The sequence below is a fragment of the Colletes gigas genome, unplaced genomic scaffold, assembly GCF_013123115.1.
Source record: "Colletes gigas isolate AHSC1104 unplaced genomic scaffold, ASM1312311v1 Colletes_gigas_Sc00045, whole genome shotgun sequence".
Classification (NCBI taxonomy): domain Eukaryota; kingdom Metazoa; phylum Arthropoda; class Insecta; order Hymenoptera; family Colletidae; genus Colletes; species Colletes gigas.
The window spans coordinates 1,022,866-1,041,550 of NW_025106674.1; the positions used below are offsets into that span (position 1 = coordinate 1,022,866).

Here is an 18,685-nt window from a genome sequence, read left to right on the forward strand (position 1 = left end):
AGTGCCGCTCTTACTGAATTTTTTTCTCGAAAATGCGCAAGATTTCGGGGGTATGTCTATTCACCAAAAATGACTGTAATTGAACCCTACAACCGAAAATAATTTTTCCACGACGATTCGCAATTTTTTTTCTCCGTTGAAAAAAGGCACCTAATTGGATTTTCAGTAAGGAATTTTTTTCTCGAAAGTGCGTACGATTTCGGAGGTATGTGTAATGATAAAAAATGATTGTAATTGATCCCCGCAACTGAAAATAATTTTTTTAAAACGATTTGAAAAATTTTTTTTCGCCGAAAAATTTCAGCACCTACTCGATTTTTTTTCTCGAAAGTAGATAGGATTTCGGAGGTATGTGTACTCACCAAAAATGATTGTAGTTGACCCCCGCAACCGAAAATAATTTTTCCAGAACGATTTGAAATTTTTGAATTTAATTGTTAATAACTTTTTAACGAAGCTTCCATCAACAAATTAGTATTCTTGATTTTCGTCTTATTTTGGCCTCTACTATCGCTCATTAAAATTTTTGCTAGAGGTGGCCGAACACCCTGTATATACAATGACTTTCTAGAAATTTGAAAATAACCATTAGCGAGGAGATACTTGGTCGAAAAAGAAAAGTGTTAACCGTGTAAGGGGGGAAAAAATTTAATGAACATAGTTTAGTAATCATTTCGCTTCTGCCAACATCAAACTGTGGGCATTGCCAGATAATATGATTAGGCTCTTGTTCAGGATAGCCGCAATCACATTTGGGATCAGAGGCAAGGTTGATTTTATAGAGAGAGGAGGCCAATTGTATATGGTTAGCACGCAATCTGTTAACAAAGGTAATAAATTTTCTGGGAAGAGATTTGTGTGTGAACCATGGGACCGACAGAGAATTATAATACCTTTCAAAATACTGTGAGCCTTTATAAGTGGCCTGTACGAATAAACAACTTTCAGTTTTGGACTTAGCCGACCTTCTAAAGTTCTGGGAGAAGTCTGAGTGTGGGACTAAAATGTCACTCCGAGCGGAAAGATTAGAAGCTTCCTTTGCCAGTTTATCTACTTCCTCATTAAAACAAATACCAGAGTGAGCCGGAATCCAATAAAAGAAAACTTTTTTGCCACGAAGGGAAAGATTATGAAGAATTACTTTAATATCACTAATAATGGGATTTATTTTGACGCCAAAGTGAGGGTTGGAGATTGTGAGTAGTGCACTAAGACAATCTGAATATATAAAGATATTACTATATGAGTGCGTGGAAGCAAATTCCAGGGAGATTTTAATTGCTATGCTCTCTGCAGTAAAAGATGAAATAAATTTATTTAAACCTAAACGAGATGAAGCGTCCAGTTCAGGAGAAAGGAACGCAGCACCGACACGTTCCTGATCATGATCCCGACTCCCGTCAGTAAAGAAAGAAATGGAGTCGAGTGCTTTGGAGTTCCAGTGGTCCATAAATGTGATATTGGGCTTAGGAGAGTTTTTAATTAGGGCTCCAAGCTCAATGTCCAGCTTAGCTCCTGAGCATAAAACATTATAACTCATAGTATAGGAACGAAAGTTAGTTTCGAGCCTGAGGAAATCTTTAAGGGGGAGAAACGAATTAATTTGAGATGGAATCATTGAAAGGGATTTTTGAAGTATGTTATTCCAATGTGGGGATGTATGGAGTCCGGTTATTACTTTATATAGATCACCCTCTCTGTAAGATAACTTGGTGGCGAGGAATTTATTGCACAGGAACGCTGCCCTATCCTGAAGGAACCATAACTTGGATTCTGCAAGGAGGATGTTAGTCGGAGTACTAATTCTGTACCCTAAAGCGATACGAATAGCTGCAAATTGAATTCTTTCAATCCGTAGAAGATGCGACTCGCGTTCAGGAAAGTAGATAAAGCAATTATATTCAATAACTGAACGTATTAGGCTTTTGTATAGCGTAATTAGTGTGCCTGGGTCAGATCCCCATCTAATACCGGAGACAAATTTAAGGACGTTAAGTCTCCGAAAACATTTATTCCGAACATGGTCAACGTGCTCTTTGAACGTGAATCGAAAGTCAAAAAAAATACCTAAGAATTTGACTGTCGGTTTCGATGTAATCACACAATTTTCTACCTTGAGAGTACAAGAACCAGGTAAAATTCCTTTTCTGTTGAATAAGATTAGAACCGTTTTTTCAGGGGAAAGGGATAGACCCAATAAGTTTAGCCTCTTACTGACTAGAAAGATCGCTCCTTCCATAGATTTTTTGGATACAATAGGGTTATTAGAGGGTGTAAACAGAGCGATATCATCTGCAAATTGAGAGATTCGAATATTGCTGTCTAAGTCCTGAGTGATGTCATTAACGTATATTAGGTAAAGCAAAGGACTGAGCACCCCACCTTGAGGAACTCCTTTGTAGACTTTGCGACTCACAAGCTGGTTAGAGTACTCAACAAATGAGACATTGCGCTCATAAGTTAGGAATTCGGCGAACTTACAAATGAGGGGAGAACAGCCTAGTTGAACAAGCTTGGAAATGAGGATGTAGCGACCGGTCGTGTGCACATGGGAAAGTTTCTCTCGTGCAAACGGCCCACGTAATTTACGACTCTCGTTCGTCGAAGCTGTTTTTGAGGAAGATATTTTCCAGACTCGCGTATCGAAGGCGTTTAGTAAATTCTTTTCCTAAGTCCCTCAACAGCAAATAGAGACCGTCGTAAATTAGGGATTTCCAGAGGACACTCGACGCGTACCCATCGGAGTTTCGCCAAGTGGGCCCAGCGCGGGTGGTCCGAAGGAAATCTTGCAGTGAGGGCGCAACGTCGTCCCCCTCAATCACCACGCCGTTTCGAAAACAAGCACGCCGTGGGCGTAAGAAATAGGCGGTGATTTGGGAAAAATAAACGGCCCTGATTGGAAAGGCCCAACGCGTGGGGTTAACCAATCAGGGTTGTTTAACAATTTTGCCAGTGCAACCGAGGGGTCGACATGGAGACGAGCTAAGAAGAACACACTTGGTTTTGCGCGCTCTATCCGAGAACATCGGAAAAATAAAGAAAGATTTGTCACCCCACAAGAAGTGTAGTTCCTACAACAACCTATCCCAACAAGGATATCAGGGAGAACATGATCAAATGCACCCTTTACGTCTAGGAAGCAAGCAAGGACTTCTTCTTTATTGGCAAAAGCTTCTTCAATAGTCAAGGCAAGGAGTGTAAGATTGTCAGCACAGGATCTACCCGCTCTGAAACCAGCTTGTGAGGAGGGAAAAAACCTCATGGACTCCAACCACCATTGCAACCTGTGCTTAATCATTTTCTCAAAAATTTTACACATACAGGATGTGAGGGAAATAGGACGTACACCAATACCATCACTTTTGTCAATAAAAAAGGTAGTACTGTCTTTCCAAGATAAGGGAAATCTGCTATTTATATACATATCATTATAAATATCCAGCAAAATAAGTTTAATTTTGAAAGGGAGCTGCGTTATGAAAGAATACTCAATTTTATCGGGACCAGGGGATGCTTTAGGGCTGCAAGTGTTGAGAGCATAGTCGAACTCCACCAGGGTGAAAGGTGAACCAAATATAAGATCATTTTGATTTGAGTTACCGTAGAAGGTGTAAGGCTTGATAGGGACCCATGGTGGACTGATCTTAATGATTGCCTCATAGATTTTGGCAGAACGCATAGAAGAAGATCCCCTAGGGGGTTCAGTATTTGCCCATTTGTTCTTGAGAAGCCTACATTTTTTCCACACATAGGACGGATCCGTATCAAGATTAATACTAGCAGCAAAGGTGCGAAAATCATCAACTTTGCGTTTTCTGATGTATCTCCTCGCCGCTGCTTTGCGTTTCTTAAATTCTATGAAATCACATAACTTTCGTGAGAATTTCCACTTTTTCAGAGCCGCTTTTCTGAGGCGGATGAGCTTTTCGCACTCTGTGTTCCACCACGGGACAGGGTTCCTGTGCTGTTTGATATTTACACATTTGGGAGAGGGTGTGCTGTTTATAATAGCTTCCGTTATTATATTGACGAAGAAAGTATATTTGCTGATGGTATCAAGTGAGTCATATGGAGGGTTAAGGAATTTAGAATAAGATTGTTCCATTAAAGCGATATATTGAGTCCAATTTGTCTTTTTGGATGACAGTCGTCGTTGTTCTTTGATGTAACGTGTTTTGTCGACTAGGAGGTTAATACTTACAGGGAGGTGATCTGACCCCCAGGTATCCTCTAGCACGTTGAGTTTGACCAGATCATAAAGGACAGGCGAGCAAAGAACGAGATCTATGTTAGATAAACTGCTTCGATGAAAGTCAATGTGTGTAAGTGTGTTATGGTTGACTAAAATTAAATCGGAGTCGTTTATGGAGTTTAGGAGCTTGATTCCATTGATATCGGTATGCGTACAGTTCCATACAGTACGATGGGAGTTAAAATCGCCAAAGATAAGACTGGGACCATGTGTATTTAGAGAGGAAAAAAACTGGCTCCATTCTGTCTGAGAAACAGCGCGACCAGGAACCCTGTAGCAGGCAGCAATGATTAAGGTAGTGGAGAGATCACATAATTTGATCACTCCTGTTTCCAGATTATCAGTAATACAGCAAAGGTTACTAATAGGCTCAAATTTTTGATTTTGCCTTACCAAAAAAATAAGACCGCCTCCAAGTCTATGTGTTCTGTCAATTCTGTATGTGTGAAAACCGGAGAGATCAAATTTTTTAGGACTTTTAAGATTAGATTCTACGCCTATAAATATATCGACTTCCTCTAAGTGTTTATGTAGTTCCTCTTTACGACCGGAGATTCCTCTACAATTCCAGTACAGCATCTTTAGTCCATTTCTAGAGCAGAGGACACGATTTTGGCAGTTCATAAATGTGCAGATTAGAGTTGGATGTGAGGATTGATGGAAATGCCATCCTCTGATGAAAAGGAGCAATCGGTGTCAGATTCTGAGTCCTGAGATGAGATAGGTTCTTCCTCGTCCTTTTCTTCAGTCCAGCTACCATGCAGTTCCAGTTTTTTAATAATTCGCGAGACTCTATTTTTGACGGATCTACTTGATATGCTGGGGTAAGTTTCACGCAACATTTTTGCTAGCGAGGAGAGGTTGTCCGTATAAGATTGTGCCAGCTGCACAATGTCCGGATTCCGTTTGGCTTTAAGTATTAACTCCTTGTACTGTTCGTACTTTATAACATGCTCATCCGGACTTTGAGTGAAGATTTGCTTAACTGCTTCTAGTGCGAGCTCTATTGTTTCAGACTCAACCTGTTTCGTCGGAGCTAAACTTTTCTTCTGCCTTTTATATGGAGAAACAAGACGCTTTGTTGAGGTGGGAGCCACAAAAGATGAAGTCTGCCTGTCTGTGGGGGAATTAGCATCCGATGGAATAGGCAATTGAATTTTATCTACAGTCTCAGATCCAGCATTTGTGGTACTGCTAGAACTTGTGGAAAGTGGTCTTTTAATGGAGATTCTGTTTTGAGAAGAGTCTCTGTATCCCTCGACTGGACCCGGTTGTTTCTCGTCACTCAAAGGAGGAAATGAAACTTCTTTGTTCGAGTTAAGCACATGGGCCGATAAGGAAGAGCTACCTATTTGTTGAGGTGAATCTGAAGTAGAGTTAGGACAATGTTTCGCCAGATGCCCTTCCTTCTTGCATTGAAAACACTTCAAATTGTCTGTAGAGATGTATACCCAGTAAGAAGTATTATCATAGCTTACTTGCAAATTCTCCGGTAACTTGTTTACGTCATCCGGATGAACGTATACCTGTCTGCGGAAGCTGAGAATGTGTGTGAATCCAGCTTCAGTGAATCCTACTTTTACGAAGGAAATGGGTGATACGGTTCTGATTCCCATTTGCTTGAAAATGTTCAATAATACAGCGTGCGGAATGATGGGGCACACGTTTGAAAGAATTACCCGTTTTGTTTTCATAATTAGAGGTCTAACAGAGAGTAACCGATCTTTGATAAATATGTTTGCGTTGCCCGACGCGAGTTTGTCAACAAGAGATTTGTCCGCAAGATATATACATACTCTATTGTTAGCGATCCTTGAAGCAAATCGAATATTAACCGGGTTTATAACTTTCCCCACTCCGAATATGTAGTCTTTTATGGTAATATCTTCGTATGCGTCCAGCACAATAGCATGTTCCTTTGTGGGGAAGTTATCTTTCTGGATGACACTGGCGTATGTAGCTTCTTGAGGAGTCCCATCTTGAGGAGCGTTAGCTTTATCCATTTTTTGAGAGAGAAATTCCTGTACTCAGGAATTTATCTTTCGACCAGGAAGATATAAATGTCGCACCCAGCGTACTGGAATGCGACTTGAACGAATTCGAAATCACCATAGTAAATACTTCGTTTAGCCAGGAACACGCGAAACAGAGCAAGCGTCCTACTAGCACGAGTGTCAACACGGGACTGAGAAAATCTATTAAATATATCAAAGGTATTCCTTACTGATGCAGTGCAAACCTGCTTTACCCCCCTCTCCTCCGGTATATCAAATGACTCGATTATTGACGGAGACCAATGTTCTCGATCCCTTGAAAACCAAGTAGGACCTGACCATCACAGATTATTGTTGGCTAATGTTGTGGAATCTATCCCACGCGAAATGAGGTCTGCGGGATTATCGTGGGAATTTACATGGCTCCAGTTAGAACCATTCGTTAGTTCCTGGATCTCTGCTACTCTATTCGCCACGAACGTTTTCCACCTACCCGAAGGACTTTCAATCCATGAAATCGAAATAGTAGAGTACGACCAATACTCTATTTCGTTAATCGGAACAGTCAGTGCGTGTTTCACCTTATGCATTAATTGGGCCAATAAAAGTGCCCCACATAACTCCAACCGTGGAAGGCTGGTAGCCCGTAGAGGCGCGACCCTTGATTTGGCACAAATGAGCTTTACTTCCCTGACCTGAAGCGCCACTTGACCGTAAATATACGCAGGCCCCGTACGCCTTTTCCGAAGCGTCTGAAAACTCGTGTAACTCTGCCCTTGTAAAATTCTCAATTGCTACCCAACACGGAATGCTTAATTCGGTTAATTTATGTATTTCGCATCGATATTCTAACCATTGGGTGTGTAGTTCTTGTGGAACTGCTTCATCCCAACCTGCCTGGATTTGCCATAATTTCTGCATGATTAACTTTGCTCTCCTAATTATTGGCCCAATTAATCTTAAGGGATCAAATATTTGCGCAATCTCTGACAATATGAATCGCTTTGTCACGCGTTTCTCCCGAGTTGACCTAACCGTAAACCTAAGTACGTCCCTTGCGGATGACCATTGCACACCGAGAGTTTTCGAATCTTTATCCGTGCTAAGATCTTTGCCAGTGGCGGATTTAAGGAAAAAGGCCCAGGTGGCAAACGTCCTGAGGGGCCTATTTTTCGGGAAAAATGAAGAAATAGTTTACTAAAAACGGGTTAAGTGTAGTAGTACAGATGTAATTATATTACTATGTAGTTTTATACATGTTTATACATGATACTTATTATGTAGTTTTAAATCCTCGCCTTGCTTTCTGTTCAGCAAATATTTCGATTGTCGAATACAAATCAATTTTATTCGCAACTGCTTTTTCGATATAAAGCATACTGAAGTCATTAAGGGTTTCCTCAGCTAGAGTGGCACGGCGATATTCTTTGATTCGTTTCAAAGAGCTCATGCCCCTTTCGGCGCTCGCTGTGGTAACTGGTAATGTTAGGTACAATCTGAACAGACTACAATACTCTGGAAAGCTGTCCATCAAATTATGTTTCACAATAAATCCCAAATACTGCAAAGGACTGTCATTTGAAGAATCATGCTGTTGCGCGAAATACAAATCAGCGAAACTGGACAATTCATGTTTGAGATCAGTTGTAAAGAAATCAGTATATTTCTCTAACAAAATACTTGTGCTGGTCTCAAAATCACTTGGTTTCATGCTGTGCAGTATTTCAGGCATTAAAAAACCAAAAATGTTATTAATCTCTTTGAAACCATTTGCACGATCCTGTAATTCGCAACACATTGTATCGAGAACTTCGTAATAACTGGCTCGATGCTTGTCAGGCGTCTCTAAAACACAGTCAACGCTATTTTCACCAGGCATTTTCTTAATTTTCCGTATTCTTGCAACTGGAAAATCAGCACGTTCCAAGCTCATTTTTCCCCACTGACTTCTCGCTTTTGTGATGAAATTATTGTAGGCGCTTTCATCCCTTAAATCTCTCATTTTCTTCAATGCTGCTGAAGTGCAATGCTGCGCCGTTATCAAGTTTAATTCTTTCTTCTGCAGTTGAATTTGCGCAACACTGATTATTTCAAGCACAGAATGCCACCATAACAAATTCAGAAAAAATAACCAATTTAATGAAGAAAGCAATGATTGAGCAGTCATTATGTCATCGCCGGTAGCTGCGTCCCTTGAAATTTCCTTCTCCAGACAATCCACGATGCACTCGAAATTTTGGATGAATGCTTCCATAGCTTTTATACGTGCAGCCCAACGGGTTGTACTTAAACCTTTAATGTGGAGTACTCGTTCGCGTGATTTGTGAGCTTCATCGTATGATAATCCGTCTTCTGTGTCTGCATCGGATTCGAAGATCTCTTTTTTAAGGTCTTTTAAAAGCTGAATGCCAAAACTGTTGGAGTTCCGTGATGGATTTTTGCTTGCTTCTAAAAGTTCATCCCATCGTCTGTGAGAATGCGCAAAGTACTGTAAATTCTTTGGATTATCGCAAAAAACACTTTAATCGAAGAACTCGCAACTTCTTCCGCAGCATGCACCAAAACCAAATTTACTTGATGATTGATACAGTGAATATACGGAACAAATGTCTCATCGCCGACATATTCCTTCATTTTCGCTTGCAAACCACCTTCACGTCCTGACATTACCGCTGCACCGTCATAGGCCTGACCAGACAAATACTTCTTCTGGAAACCATATTTATCAAACAATATGGCGGTTATAATATTGCAAATAGATGTAGCATCCCCTTTTGTCAGTTGAACGAAGCACAAAAAACTCTCTTTGATACATATTGCAGACGCAGTTGAACCTTCATTCTGAATAACAATGTATCGTAACAAAATAGCCATGTGGTCCAAGTGAGCAATATCGGTCGTTGAGTCAGCGATTAACGTGAAAAATTTGGCACCTTTACATTCATCAACAATAAACTTTCTGGTTTGATCAGCTAATGTACTGTAGGAGTAAAATAATCATAAAATAATCATCGCGGCTGATCGGCGCTTGAACTCTTTTAATAGAGTCGACAAATGTTTTTACACGTTTTTGTAAGACGGTTGCGCGACGGCCCGGCAATAACAAAGGCGAGCGTCGCGTCTTCAAAATACTGGCCAAATGACGAGTGAACGATCGCGAGGATAAGAGTGAGAGAGAGAGAGTGAATGAGTGAGTGAGAGAGCGGAAGGTGCGATAACCCCGGGCAACGCGTCAATAGCATAGAGGGGACAGCTGACGAGAGACAGACAGAGTCTTGTCAAGAGTGTAGCACAGAGTAATAAATAGTTTAAATTATATCGTTTACCGACGGAATAGAATTTCTTGTATCACCGCATCCTTTTAATACTAAATCCCACAGTACTGAGTAACTCATATGTTATTGTTTTACTTAAATATTTGATTCGTTCTGGTGATTCAAGATGCGCATGTAGAATAGGATTATGGCGAGAAATCAATTTAATGATACTCAAATAAATACCGGGATGCTCAACCTTTTGTAAATTTTCACGGTGACCACGAAAACCAACGCCCAAACCAGATAAAGTTTTCACAGTGTCAAAAAGTATATTCAAAATTGCGCGCCATTTCTTAGCTTCTTCGCTTATTTGTTGTTCGAGTTTATGACGAATATCATTTTTCTGGAGAAATGTTGCAGCAGCGACTGCATTGCTGAGATGGGCTTTACTTAAACTATGTTGTTTGACCGATTGATGACAATGTTTCCAGTCTGTGAAACCAACGTACCAAATGCTTTTTTTCGCAGTTTCATCGCCAAATAACCAACAGTAGTGACAATAAGCATAATTTTTTGTTGGTGAATAAGATAACCAGGGACTGTAGTTATCTTCCATGAAGGCATTTTTTTGTTCTTATAATAAAATGAAGAGTTGAATCGACGTTTGTCACTCGATTGTTTGAATTCCCCGCCAGGCATATCACATTCTCTAGGCTGGCAAGGGCCTGTCAACAAAAGAGCTCTGATTTGATCCACATTCAAAGAAATCCCACTAGCATTATCATAAAGACCTTTATCATTCTCAAATTCAAAAATTTTTGGTGTTGATCCAGTAGGAAGCACAGATGTTGTTGCTGGTCGATATACCTTTTCGTTTGATATATTCATAGACGTAGAATTTACGGGGTCACTTTCATTAAACTTTTCTGCAACGTAGCCTGTTCCACTGGACGTTGCAATGACAGGTTCATTATGAATCGTAGATTCGCCTTGACTGATCACAGGTTGATTGGTTGCTTCATTTACAGTCGCATCTTCACATTCGGCACTATCTTCATTTTGGTTTTTAGTAGAGATAACAGAACTACTTTGAAAGAATTTTCGGACTTTTGCTTGTCTTGGATCTATCGCTGCCTCTTCCATCTTCCATTTCTCTTTCTCTTTCCTCTTCATAATCCACTCTTCGGTTTCTTATCCTTATCCATTATTTGTGAGGCCTTATTTCCACTTGCGATTAGTCGCGAAACTACAATATCCTCTGGCGTATATGGCACGCGACTGACGGTTCCGTGACTGACGGTTCCGCGACTGCCGGTTCCGCGACTGCCGGTTCCGCGCGGTTCAAACAAAAGAGTTTGTAGCCGCACGACACACATTGTTAGTCGCAAGTGGAAATAAGGGCTGAGAGCAGAGATGGGCAAAATTTTCATTTAAATAAATTTCGTATTATAGCGGACAAAAGGGTGAAGAAAACTAAAGGGCGGTCAGATGCTTCTTTCTTAAGAGGTTTTATTTGACTGCCTGCAGAACGCTCGTTTCTCCTCGGGATCGTTCCGCTCTCCTCCCTTTTCGGAATCGACACCTCTTATCTTATAACCTAAACATCCGTCGCGTCGCCCAACTGCGACGGTCGCCCCAACGATTGCTTACAACTCGGCCAATCCTGACAATTGTGATTGTCCTCAATCATGTATGCATACGTACAGTTTTACCTTTATCTTAGAATTAATTATATCGTGCTATCTATAATATTAACATAAAATGCTTAAGCTGACATAAAAATATAAACTTATACAATTAATAAGATATAGTTAATGACATGTAAACTTATATAACTAGCTAACTGATTCTAACTATTTAGTCTAAAGACGAATCCATGATTTCATCTGGTCTGGTCCAACGATTCCTGAAAATGGAACCCTTGTCAGTTGAAATCCATCAATGTCTTCCACAACGTACCTATCTTTATCTAAAACCTTTTTTACTTCATATGGGCCTCGGAATTTCGGGATCAGCTTTTTATTGATACCGGGTGTAACATCACGATTTCTTATCATAACATAATCACCAGTTTTGTATATAGTTGCTTTTTTGTGTGTACGATTATAAATTTGCTCATTCATTCGTTGATTTTTTTGAATAGCTTGTGTAGCTGCATTACGTATCGCCACCAGGTCTCTTTCCTCCTCACTCTGTGCTTCAAGAATTACTCGTAACTTATCGTTTATTATTCCGAACTGGTTCCTTCCAAAAAGCAGTTTACATGGAGTTTCATTTGTTGAACGACAAACAGTGTTATTTATTGAAAATTCTACGAGCTCTAGTACTCGATCCCATTTTCCCGGACTTGTACTTAATTTTGCTAACATAGGATTAATAATACGATTGTATCGTTCCACTTGACCATTAGCCCGAGGTGTTCCAATAGCAACCCGAACATGTTCTATACTTTCATCCTGCATAAAATCCCTGAATAATCCTGAAGTGAAACATGTTCCTCGATCGCTTACCAAACGTTTCGGTTTACTATAATACCGGAAGTATTCCCTTAAATGACGAATGGTCTCTTCCGATTTGGTGGATTTACACGGATATAACCTGATATATTTAGTGAAACCGTCAACTATACATAAAATATGTTTATATCCTCGACCGCAACGTTCTAAAGGGCCATAATGATCGATATGTATAGTCTGGAACGGTAGATTATCTTTATCGAGACTATGTAAATATCCTTCAGACTTTCCACTAGGATTTGAAAACTCAATGCATTTTAAACAATTTCCTATATGATCTTTGACCTTTTTTCTCATATCTGGGAACCAATATATTCTAGAAATATTTTCTACCACCTTATCAACACCAAAATGACCTAAATCGTCATGGGAAGCTCGAATAACGTTAGTTTCCATACTTTCCGGTACCAAGAATAACAATTTGTTATTACCTAGTTTTTTATACACTAAACCGTCACGTAATTCATAATATTTGTCCTCCACACATTCTAGTTTTTGTCTTAATTCTCGAATTTTCAGGTCTTGTGACTGCTTGAAGGAAAGAACTTGCTCGAAAGTGTTTGTTTCTAATATTTTTTTTTTTTTTTTTTTATTGAGCCACTGAAACCTATTATAGGTTTATTTCGGCTTTAACAATTTTGTTGTTACAGTAGTCTTACAGTTATTGTACAATGAAAGAATTGGTAGTCTCTAGATTTGAAGATTGCAGTCGCATAAAAACTGAAAAATATATTCACAGGCTTTAACATTAGGTTTAGCAAAGAAAATGTCCGCTTTTAATGGTAGAAAAAACTTAATTTTACGCAACTTATTAACTAATTTAATTCTTTGCGAGTCATAAAGACGACACTGCCACAAAACATGGTCCAAGTCCTCGGATATATAACCACACTTACAACTAGGATCACTGACAATGTTTATTCGATACAGGGAGGCAGCGAGATTATAATGATTGGCCCTGATACGGTTTACTGTGGTTATAAAACCCCTTTTAATGTGGGCCTTAAAATTTTGAGCAAACCAGGGAGTTGGATTTGGTTTGAAGAAATTTTGAAAATAGTGAACACCCTTGAAGGTGCCTTGCTCAGTAATTGTGGATCGAGTATTAAGAATACCTTTTAGTTTAAGATGACAAGTAAAATCGGTGAAAGGAACTTGAGAGATGTCCGCAGAATTAGAAGATGTGGCAGCTTTTGCAAGGGAGTCAGCATCTTCATTTCCAAACACTCCTATATGTGAAGGGATCCAAAAACATTTAATGGAGTGTGAGTTATCCTGACAGAATTTTACATACTTCTTTTTAAATTCAAGAATGAACGGATTAGATGTGATTTTAAGGCTAGTGGACTCTAAACTAAGTAAGGCACTCAAAGAATCAGTAAAAATAACGAAGGAGCGATTTCTATGCTGAAGTGCAATATCCATAGCGTCACACAGGGCCAAGCATTCCGCTGTAAAAATCGACGCGTTTCTGTCGATACTTTTTTGAGACGAATGTTTAGATCGTAACAAAGACAAGAATACCCAACATAATCAGCATTTGCGATTTTACTGCCATCAGTAAATAAGGCCGTGGCACCATTGTCTATTATGATTTTTTTAATTTGAAGATTAGGATCACCTGAATCTTTAAGCTCAAAACCCAGAGTTGTGTTAATTGGGACGGATGTCATCAATGTATTGAAATCATGGCAATATAAATTGTATTTATTATTAGAGATGATTTTATCTTTTAACTCAGGAAGACAGTCAATGCATATGTCAAGAATTTTGTTTTTGAATCTAGAGTTTTTCCTTTTTGGGTGATGAAAGTACCTAGTGACAGCATTAAAAATTTTGGAACCTTTGATTGAAACAATTTTGGCAAGGTAACGTTCACATAGAAAAGTTGACCTGTCTGATAGAAGCATCAACTTGGATTCTGCTATCATTACATTGAGAGGAGTGCTTCTACGATACCCCAGTGCAATTCTAACAGCAGAATTTTGAATTTTTTCTAATTTATTTCTAAGAGATACCGTTATTGGCCAGTAAAGAAAGCATCCATAGTCTATAATAGAGCGAATGAAGCTTTTGTATATTATTAGTAAAGTCAAGGGATCTGATCCCCACCACGTTCCACACAAGAATTTTATCATGTTTAGTGATTTTATACATTTATTGTAAATATGATCTACGTGTGGTCCGAAAGTCAATCGATTGTCAAATATGATACCCAGAAATCTAACATATTTAACTGATTTCACAATGCAGCCTTCAACCTTTAATTGCACACTGTCGAATGGGATTCTTTTATTATTAAAATGAAGTAGGCCCGTTTTATTTGGTGTGAGAACAAGACCAATACTGAGCAGATTGGAACTAACAACATTAATCGCCTTCTCCAAAATTATTTTTGCTCTTTTCAGGGAAGAGAATTTAATATATAGAGCAATATCATCAGCAAATAAGGAAACATTTAATGATTTTGGTAAGCCATCTGTTACCTTCGCAGTATAGAGAGCGAACAGAAGTGGACTAAGAACTCCTCCCTGAGGAACTCCTTTATGAACCAATCTTGGTATCTCGTACGATTGAGCAGTATAAATGGTTCGTTCTCTCAAAAGAAAATTTATAAATTTGATTAAATTAGCAGAACAGCCCAAGGACGCCAGTTGGTGTAACATAATATTAACATTAACGTTATCAAATGCTCCCTCTATGTCTAAGAAGGCAGCTAGAACCTCTTTACGTTCACTGAAGGATTCCTCTACTTTAAGAGTTAGGTTAGTCAGATTGTCAATGCATGAGTTGCCCTTTCGAAAGCCGTGTTGACAGGCAGGCAACCAGTTATTTATTTCCGCCCAATACTGTAATCTATTTTTTACAAGAGTTTCAAATAATTTGCTAACGCATGATGTTAGAGAAATGGGCCGAAAGCTTATGCCATCAGACTTTTTAATAAAGTGGATAAAGGAGGATTTCCAGTTAGGAGGAAACTCATTGCAACAATACATATAGTTGAAGATGTCCAGTAATAATAATTTATATTTGGAGGGCAGCCTTTGTAAGATTTCAAAATCTATGCCATCCATACCAGGAGCTGATTTAGCATTTTTTATATCAAGGGCTGCATTAAATTCAACAAAGTTGAAGGAGGAGTCAAGGAATTCGTTTAGCGAACAGTCTGGAAGAGCAAGCGGGTCGGTTGGTACCCACGGAGGACTGATTTTATTTAGAGCAGCTAGAGTCAGGTCAGATGTCTGCAGATTTTCATTGCAATGAGAATGATAGACCTTAGTCCATTTGTTTTTAAAAATTTTGCATTTTTTCCAAACATAGCTTGGATTAGTATGAAAGTTAATAGATTCAGCAAATGACCTAAAGCAATCTTTTTTCTTTTTCTTAAATGTTTTGATTACCAATGCTGAAGTTCTTTTATAGTCGATCAGATCAACCAAGTCGCTTGACCTTTCCCATTTCCTATAAGCTGCTCTACGTTGTCTTTTGAGCTCGTTACATTCGTTATCCCACCATGAAACTGGGTTCCTCCTATGACGTCTAGCATGTAATGTTCCCTTATCTCTACTAGGTGTACTATTTTTGACTGCATTGGAAATCGTATTGATAAAGAAATCATACTTATAAGTTGGAGAAAGTCTATCATAGTCGTCCAAAAGAAAATCACAGTAGCTTTTATCAAGATGGTTAAAGAAAGTGTCCCAGTCAGAGCGGGTCGACTTAATTTTAAAAGTTTTTTTTACATAGTAATGCTTGCCAACATGAACTTCAAAGGTAATGGGGAAGTGGTCAGAGCCCCAGGTCTCGTCAAAAACTCTGGATTCAATGGAACCACAGATATTCATAGTGGAAAAGAGAAGATCAAGATTGGATTTGAAGTTTGTGTTTATGTTAATATGGGTAATTGAGTCACTATTATGTAAAAACAAATCAGCTTCTTCTATAGAATTATGAAGTCTCCTTCCATTACTGTCAGTGTGATTACAATTCCAAATTGTATGATGCGCATTAAAGTCACCAACGAGGATACAGTTACGATCGTTATGAGTATTATTAACGATAGTAGACCATTGATACTGAGAAAGAGAGTGACCTGGGGTCCTGTAACAAACAATAATATCCAAACATGGGATGACATCCGTCAAACAAATACCACATAGCTCAACTGAATCATCAGGAGATGATAAATTAACTATTTGTGTAAATGCAAGGCTTTTTCTAATTAACATGAGGATTCCCCCGCCCCTTGAATGTGCCCTATCTTTCCTAAACGAGATAAAACCCGGAAAGGATAATGTATCGCACGTTGTTAACCAAGTTTCCACAAAAATTAGAATATCATAATTATCCAAAATAGACTGGACCTCAGGTAGTTTTGAACGAAGGCTTCTTGGATTCCAGTAGAAAAAGCGAAGAGAAGTAGAGAAAGTGCCCATGAGCAGAAAAACAGCTGCGAGAAATTGTATTATAATTAGTCTTCTTGTTCTTCAAAGGCACACGAGTCTTCACTGGTTGTATCAGAAGTGGGAGAGCTTTTGAGACGTTTGATGATGCGGTTTATACGTTCTTTTAATTTACGTTCCGTAATGAAACTTTTCAAATTTAACAGCATACTAATAAGGGCTGAAATGTCATGAGTATAATTCAAGGCTGTTTCGGAAACGTTCGGATTATCGAAGCAGGCCAAGAGGAATTGAGCACAGCTATCGAAACTAAGAGGGAGATTGAGTGATTCATCTTCGAAAAATTCTGAGGATGAGCGTAGGAGTGATGTGATTTCATCAATGGTGGTGCCTGAGCTTGCCTCCACTTTACGCTTCTTCCTTGTGGCTTTGATGTTTTTATCAGTTTTCTTTTCCTGTTTCAAGGATGAACTATTTGGCTTAGGGCTGGCTGTAGATGTCGAATCTGTTGGTGGAGGTCTCTTGATAACCACAGGAGGTAGCATATTTTTTACCCCTGATAAAATTTGGGACCCTCTTGAAGCCAAAGAATCAGAAGGTTTAACTACAGGGTCATCAGATGCAACTGGGAAATTTGTATCCTTCACTTGAGTATTTGGTGCATGGTCTATATTTTCAGCAATGGTGTTCTTGCAGTGCTTGGCTAGATGGCCTTCAGCTTTACATAAAAAGCATGTTAATTTCTCAGTTGATACATATATCCAATACAGCGTATTATCATAATTAATTTGGATAGAGTCAGGTAACTTGGGAACATCATCTAGATCAATGTAGACTTGCCTCCTAAAGCTTAGAACATGACTATAACCAGGCTCAGTCATACCAGCTCGAACAAAAGTGATCTGAGATTTTGTTGCTATGTTTAGTTCAGTTAATTTATTTTCTATTAAATTGTGTGGAATGATTGGACACACGTTAGATAGAAGAATTCGTTTTGCCGGAGAAACCAGCGGACGAATTCCAAGAACGTGGTTGTTTATGTTTACAGTCTTGTGGGATGCGAGAAGAGAATTAACAACTTCCTGACTGCTCAAGTACATGCAAACACGACTGTGTGAGATTCTTGAGGAAAACCTGAGGTTGCAAGGATCAATTAATTTTCCAATAGCCATGTTATATTCCTTGATTTTGATACCTTCCACTGAGTCAATAACGATGGCTTGTTCTTTCTTTGGAAAAATTCCATTTTGAGTTGCTTGGGCGTATGTAGACATTGTTGGTGGAGAGACAGTATTGTTAATTAAACGTTGTGAGTGGGCATCCCCGATATCGGAAATGCTCATTTAAGTTGACTTATATTTCCCACAGGGAAATATACTCCAGGACTACGTCCCAGGGAAAAAAAAAAAACACCGTAACTTGACTTTGCCGCAGAGAAACTGTATGTATACACAGACAGAAACTATAGACTCGCCAGCACAAGTGTCAACAAACACGACCGAACGCCACGGCGGTTGAAACGGAACTCAATTAGACGAATCTAACTGATCGTATATAGCGATCACGGTATTAGACAAACTCGGCTCTGGAGGTCCGAACTCGTCGAGAACCAGAAAGCGAGTGATCGTAGAGACAGACCCTCTTGTCCGCGGTCGCGAGAGGGGAAATTGTCTGTCTCTTATTAATTTTGTATCCTCTCTGTTATTTCGGCGTAGTAACACCTGTTCTCATGGAACCGTTACTGGGCCGATCGCGTGACTATGATCGAAGGTAAAATTTTTTCTACACGGTATTGCTCCCAAAGCATGTTACGCCGCAGAGAAGGCTCTGGAACGTCGCGTAAACGAAGGATAACACCGTATAAGAAATGTCCCCTTTTTTCTATAGATCACGCGAGAATTTAACCGCCGTTTCTTACTAACGAATTAACGCGTTATTTAAACAGATAGCTTTTATCCACTGATCTTTTTCAGTAGAATTAATCGCATCATTATAATTTTCAGGCAATGCTTCTGCCACACATGTAATTGGACACCCATAAAAATCAGTACGCTTGATATTTCGTCTGTCGCGTAGTTCTCTTACATTTTCATCGCTACATTTTGAAAATTGCAAAGTTTCCGTTGGTTTCCCTTCTTCTTCAGCACTTTCATTACTATTTTCATTATTATGTTCAACTGAATTTTCTGTAACCTCATTATTTTCTTTTAAATTAATAATATTTACTACATTTGAACATGTTTTCTCTAGTTTAAATACTACA

The 18,685-nt window shown here is 39.1% G+C and overlaps 1 protein-coding gene across 1 annotated transcript; it reads right to left on the reverse strand.

Annotated features, from left to right (window-relative positions):
• Window positions 1–7,522: 7,522 nt before the first annotated feature.
• Window positions 7,523–10,676, reverse strand: LOC122403172. The gene is made up of 3 exons (XM_043406529.1): window positions 10,371–10,676; window positions 8,821–8,955; window positions 7,523–8,743 (listed from the first exon to the last, which is right to left on the reverse strand). Exons 1-3 carry the CDS (start codon window positions 10,674–10,676, stop codon window positions 7,523–7,525), a joined length of 1,662 nt encoding a protein of 553 aa, XP_043262464.1.
• Window positions 10,677–18,685: the final 8,009 nt, after the last annotated feature.